This window comes from Anguilla rostrata, chromosome 4, assembly GCF_018555375.3.
Source record: "Anguilla rostrata isolate EN2019 chromosome 4, ASM1855537v3, whole genome shotgun sequence".
Taxonomy (NCBI): Eukaryota; Metazoa; Chordata; class Actinopteri; order Anguilliformes; family Anguillidae; genus Anguilla; species Anguilla rostrata.
In genome coordinates, this window is record NC_057936.1 from 8,229,923 (window position 1) to 8,236,544 (window position 6,622).

General features: G+C 51.3%; 1 protein-coding gene across 4 annotated transcripts in view; it reads right to left on the reverse strand.

Moving 5' to 3' along the window:
- Window positions 1–6,622, reverse strand: part of sema6bb (sema domain, transmembrane domain (TM), and cytoplasmic domain, (semaphorin) 6Bb) — a 103,058-nt gene that overhangs the window by 78,609 nt on the left and 17,827 nt on the right. Inside the window, exon 1 of one of the 4 annotated variants that reach the window (XM_064330388.1) lies at window positions 1,426–1,664. The exons of 1 other annotated variant lie outside the window; for it this stretch is intronic. Coding sequence is in view for 1 of the 3 variants with exons in the window: in XM_064330384.1 (XP_064186454.1) it covers window positions 670–756 (87 nt within the window). In the remaining 2 variants the exon portion in view is untranslated. Of the gene's footprint in view, window positions 1–669; window positions 926–952; window positions 1,353–1,425; window positions 1,665–6,622 lie in introns of those variants that run through there. 2 more of the 4 variants (XM_064330385.1, XM_064330384.1) reach the window with 2 other exon arrangements.

The following is a 6,622-nucleotide window of genomic DNA, read 5'->3' on the forward strand; positions in this document are numbered from 1 at the left end:
CACAAGAACACATTCAGCGTCTTTAATAACACGCTTATTGCGCCAGTGTGCAGCTATTTAGGCTATATGAACTGAAAATTGGTTGGACTGTCCAATATACCTGCATTAAAAAAAACCAAATTAAAGTCACATTATGTTAATGCTTGTAGCGCTTCAACAATTATTATATATGCACATCTTATACGCGGCAAGCACTTATAAATTGATCTGTTAAAATTAGCTCAGAATGCTCAGCTCCAGCAGCGAATTAGAGCGGCACGCTCGAAAGAGTCGGCGACGTTGCCGTGACGGCCTGCTCAATTGCTTGTTTGCCGAAGAAATCAAAGAAGAACCCAGTTCAAATGTTGACATGATGTGGCCTTTAAAGGAAATAAATATATAATATCTGTCCTTTAATGAAGCCAGCGGCACGATTCATAATCACATTTTCGCAGGCTAATTAAGGAGACACCAATTACCACCTTTGGCAATCGCGAACTGAAGTCCTCCGAACCTAATTACGTTATTGCCGTGTAAAATGTATTTGCATTTAGCATTCGCTCCAATCCAGATCAATTTACACAGCTCACGTCTGTTTTATTTATTTATTCTACATTTATACAGCGGTATATGTGCTGAAGCAAGTCAGGTTAAGTGCCTTGCTTAAGGGAAGAACAGTAGATAACTCACCTGGGAATCCAACCTGTAATCTCCAAACAAACCCGTTTCCCCAAACATTATACAGCACCGCTGCCATATTTCAACCACTACAAACATGTAACGTCTGAGAAAATTAAGTTACTAAACAGCAATCGGACCATCGCGCGAGCAAAAAAAAAACTGCCTATCTTGTTGATCCATAAACATCCACGTAAATTGCACAGCGAGTAAACAAGATGTATAAGTGTGTGCCGATGTGGCGTGATTAAACCAGAATCCATCTCGGCAGCAGTTTTCCTCACTCGTTATTTACCTCTTCAGCATTATGTCTTCAGTAATGACAGCAAGCCCGACAGCGTCGTCCTTCACAAACTGCCTGACTCATAGCGCGTACTGCTTTCAGCCCCGTCTGTTCCTGCATTGTTCCGGCAGATAACAGAAACGGCGCGCGGGGAGGATGTGATTTTGAAAAAGCGTCGCGCGGTAAAATATTCAGTGTTAAAGCAGCTGTGCTGTGGAGCACATTTTATTCTGACAGAGTACGTTTTGACCCCTCCTGGACTCATAAAAAACAATGCTACGGTTAAAATAACATTTTTTTTGGCTTTTGTTTATCCACTTCTAGTTTTTTTTTCTCCTCCTGTTGCATTACACCATTTATCGTTTTACTTAACACCTCCATGCCATTATCCAAAGCAACACAGCTTACATTCACACACACTCTACCTATTTCCAATGGCTTTCAGCTTAAATACTCTGCTCAAGGTTCAACCTGCAGTGCCTCACCTGGGATTTGAACACGCAGCTCCCTGATTCACAGGCTCATGCTCTGTAACCGCTATACTACACCTCTGCCCTCATTCTCGCACGTACACAACCCACTCAGCAGGACAACTGGTCTAGATTAGCCTTCAGCAGACTCGACTCCCAGACGAACTGTGTCTGTGGTTACTGGGCCAACCGTCTTCTCCAAAAAAGACAGCTCACCGGCTGGGTGGGTCAGTATCTGCTGGAAAGCCCAGGATGCAGTGTGTGGGATTTTGGGAGAGGGCTCAGACAGAATGGGATGCTGAGGGTGGGGGGGGTCTGTATTCATCGTGGGTTAGATAAAAGCCCCGCCCCTACTCTTATCCTGGGGCTGTGTCTCCATTAGCACCAAGCACATCTGCCTTTTACCCCCTCTCTCACTCTCTCTCAAGAAAAGACTCATTCACTCATGCTTGCACACACGCTTGCATGCGCACACATACAAAACACTGACACACAAATACTAGAACACACACACACACAGACACACACTGCAGATTGCCAGCCGGTCACCGAATCAGACAGTGGGGGCTCCCTGCCCGGGCAGTATACCCGCTGGGTCACCTTCCTCTCCGCCGCTCGCGTTGGCACACACAGCTGCCCAAAACAAGCGCCCCCCCATCGCCCGTCAGCTCCGGAGAGCGTGAATGACACACTCCCCTTTAAAAAAAAAAAAAAAAAAAATGCGTGGGAGAGATCGGATTAGCATATCACACAGAAAACAAACCACTATTTTAATTCTTGATCAGACCGAAACGGAACACAGTCACGGTCCTCCTCTGACTCCTCTCAAGCCAACAGCTCCGACAGAAGTGCCCTTTCGAATCCCAACGATTACCGCGGACGCCACGCTCCTGACGGCCAACGGGACCGTACCTCACCGGTAAATTGAGCCTCTGCAGCTGTCTGCGAATGCTGGCAAAGAAAAAAAAGAAGAAAAAAAAGCGGTACCTATTCCAGACATCTGTTTGCGACGAAATACCATCGGAGCTTTTTGATAAAGTGCCCGAATGCTTCTTCAAAAGCCTTTAAAAATTGGGACGTATTGGGGCAGCCAAAATGCAGACCAGGATGAAGGCGGGCGAGGGGTGCGTACAAATCAAAAGTGACCGTCCCCGAAAATTGCACAGCAGAGGGGAACTCAATCAGTCCAGGTCTTCGTCTTAACATGGAGGGGGGTATTATCGAATAATATGCCCCCTTTCTCAGGGGCTTTTCTCCTCAGAAAAGGAGGGCGATGGCGAATATTGCATTTTATTTTGTTAAAAAACCGTAATTCACTTTTCAATTTTCGGGCAATTTATATGCTAATGCGCAAGTTAGTGACATCTCCGCTGAATTATCCCCGCTGACTCTCGGGGTATTGAGTGACATGTCGAGGACAGACCACGGCGTTCGCCAGGTAAAAGTGCATCTTTAATAATTGGGAGACGTGTCTTCCTGTACCTCTGCTGACACTGAACACCTGTCGCCTCCTCTCCAACCTCCACCTGTCTCTCAAATTCAAATTCACAGAGCTTTATCGGCAGGAAACGCATTGTCAAATATTTGACACTGGCCTAAGGATGTAGATCTCATTTCAACTTGGGGTGGTGGGGGCGGGGAGAGATCAGGATTTTTTTTTGGGGGGGGGGGGTGCCACCCAATACAAAATGATAATATTTTGGGGGAGGCAATTGTTGGGGGGATGTTACCCCCCTCCACCACCCTCTCTCTCTCTCTCTCTCTCTCTATCTCTCTCTCTTCCTCTCTCCCAGGATTCTCGGTATAGCCACAGTACCCCACGCGTCTGTACACACGCCACACTCTCAGAGGAAAGGGTTCTAAAGGGTTCTAAAGGGTTCCTCTGTGTCCCCGTAGAGGAGCCCTGTCTACAGCTCAAGGGTTCCTTTCTCTCGGGCAAAAAAAACGGCCAGGGAAACCGTTTCCCCCCCGACAAACAAACGATCTGGGAGCTTTCACACTTTTATACCCGCCACAGAAATACAGGTCCATAAGGACCGGAAAAAAAGGTTCCCCTATGAAGACAAAGTTAAAAGAGTCCTGTTTTGTTTCCCCTGAGAGTGTATCCCATCTCTAATGGGATTACAGAGAGGGGATGCCCACACACACACACACACACACACACACACACACACACACACACACACACACACCCCTGCAGAAGCCTTGTTACGGGCACTGAAACCACCTCCATGCAGGAATAAGGGAAGGTCTCCTCCTGCGCTGGCAGGTTGGCGGTCCTCACAAAGCAGTGAAAATGTGACGTGCGGTTGGTGTCCGCGGCGGGAAGTGCACTGGGCTCGGATCCCGCGCCCGGGCAAGCCCAGGCGTTTTATGGGAAATCCCGGCGATTAAAAACGGACGTTTCCCAGCCTGTAAGGGCGCCAACCCGCAAAAAAAAAACCCCATAAAGCTAAGCATAGCTTAGCGCCACGTCTCCGCGGACAGATGAACGGATGGACGAATGGACGGACGGGGTGAAGGGCAACGGATGGCCTACAACTGTCAGATTTCGACAGCTCACGGCCCATCTGCAGGAAGAAGAGGTGGGCCCATCCTTGCTGGATATCCTGTGTGTGTGTGTGTGTGTGTGTGTGTGGGTGTGTGTAGGTCGGTGTTTGTGTGTGTCTCTGCGTGTGCATGTGTGTGTGAGGGTGTGTGTAGTTTGGTGATTGTGTGTGTGTGTGTGTGGGGGGATTTGAGTGTGTGTGTCTGTGTGCGTGTATGTGAGGGTGTGTGTAGGTGGGTCTTTGTGTGTGTGTGTGTGTGGGGGGGGGGGATTTGTGTGTGCGTGCGTGTGTGCGTATGACTTCTGGGTGTCAGGAAGTCTGAGGCTCCTGCCAGCCAGCCAGCTCTGGCAGGAACGCGATTAAAGCTGTATGGCCCTGCCCTGTATCCCCCGCCTGCTGTCTGCAGACCTACAGACCAGACCAGACCAGACCAGACCAGACCAGACCAGCCCAGCCCAGACCAGCCCAGACCAGACCAGACCAGACCAGCCCAGCCCAGACCAGCCCAGACCAGACCAGACCAGACCAGACCAGACCAGCCCAGCCCAGACCAGACCAGACCAGACCAGACCAGACCAGCCCAGACCAGACCAGCCCAGACCAGACCAGACCAGCCCAGACCAGCCCAGACCAGACCAGACCAGACCAGACCAGACCAGACCAGACCAGACCAGACCAGACCAGACCAGACCAGACCAGACCAGCCCAGACCAGCCCAGACCAGACCAGACCAGACCAGACCAGACCAGACACAGACCAACCAGACCAGACCAGACCAGCCCAGACCAGACCAGCCCAGACCAGACAGACCAGACCAGATCAGACCAGCCCAGACCAGACCAGCCCAGACCAGACCAGCCCAGACCGTGGGACTGCTGGCCCATTCAGTACGGCTGTATTTATAGCCCGGCTGGCTATTCAGCATATTTACAATCCCCCATCAAACCCAGGAGGCAGGCGAGGGCAGGAGATGGGAATGAGACAAGGCAGAGTAAACAAACACTCAGATTGAGAGAGAGAGATAGAGAGAGAGCGAGAAAAAAAGGGAGAGAGAGTGAAAAAAGAGAGGGGGGCATCCTCCACCTTTTTTGGGGTGGTCAAATGGGTGTAGATCCCGGGATGGGGGGGGGTGGAATGCTGTGGGGCTCCATGTCCTTCACCAGGTTTTTATAGACAGAACGTACATGTGTGAAAAAGTTTTTTTTTTTTTTTGGGAAGGGGAGGGGGGCAACCTGCAAAGCACAGAAGAGACGCTCTCGCAAATAATCGACAGACCCAGGTTCGAGGCGTCGGTGTCCGTTGCTCAGACGAAGCACAGTGCGGAGGCACCGGTGCACCTGACAGTGGCCAAACTCTCAGAACGAAAGCCCCCCCACCGCCCCCCGCCCCCCGCCCGCCCCCCACTACCACTACCACATGGGGGCCCCCCATTAAAAGAACGTCAAACGATCACACTCCGTCCACCTCGCTCTCTTAGTGTTTTCGTTTACACTGTAATTTTGCACCGCTTGCCCAATGGCGGGGTGCAGGGGTGCAGGGGTGCAGGGCACACCAGCAGCGGGGAGCGGGAGATGAAGCACTCTCCGGAGCGAAAGGGTTTGGGTGACGGGGGCGTCCGGCTCTCCTCAGGAAGTATGGGACAGGGAACAACGATGCCCCCGGTGTTAAAAGCGGCAGGTCAGAGTACTCACCAGCACAACAAGTACAAGTACAAGCTGAGTACAACAAACAACAAACATATGAACAGAATATGTTTATTGATTATTATGTTATCTCTCATTATCTTTCTTTTCATTTCTCTCTCTCTCTTTCCATTTTTCCCTCTCTCTCTCTCTGTTTCTCTCTCTCTCCCTCCCTCTCTCTCGCTCCCAGTTGTTTTTCGCTGCCTCTGTGCGCTCCGCTTCAGCCAGATCAGTCTCCCGCGCCGATCGCTACGGCTGAGGGTGAGAAGGCGGATCGCAAACGACTTCCTGTCCGTTTCTGTTGTTCCCACGGCGCCGGCGGGATTCCCGCCAAGCAGCATTTACATCGAACGAACTGCAAAAAAAAAAGAGAAAGAAACAACCCAAAAAACTGCTGTCTAAGAAAGGAAATGTTTACTTTAGCCGAACGCGCGCTCATGCGCGTCGAGTGAACAGGGAGTTTTCGGCGGAAAAACTTTCCGCCGGGTTTTTCTGGGACCGAATAGCGGAAACAGGCGGGTGTAAAGAGCTCTGATTGGCCGTCGGCCTGCATCTGTAGCCGCACCCCCCCCCCCCCACACACACACCCCCCACCCCACCCCCTGACTGGACATGACGTCCTTCGTCTCTTGATCTTGCACATCTGAACTGGGGGGGGGGCCCAGGAGGTAGGCGGAACCCCCCCCCCCCCATCCCCTTTCCCAAAAATCAGCTGTCGAAATAAAAATGCTATGTTTTCATAACAGTCGAGCCCTATTAAAACCCAGGAGGGAGGAGGGGGGAGGGAGGGAGGGGTCCTTTTAAGGACGGCAGGAGCGTCGATGCTTCTCTCTCTCCGCCGGTGGATTGCGACAGGCCTCGGCCTGCGAGCCAAAGCCGCTATTCAGATCGTTTGTTCTGAGTCATCTGCGTCCAGGTGCCGCTCCGACCACACGCCGTCTCCTGAGTCAAGCAAACTGCGCGTTCCCACAACCGCACGAC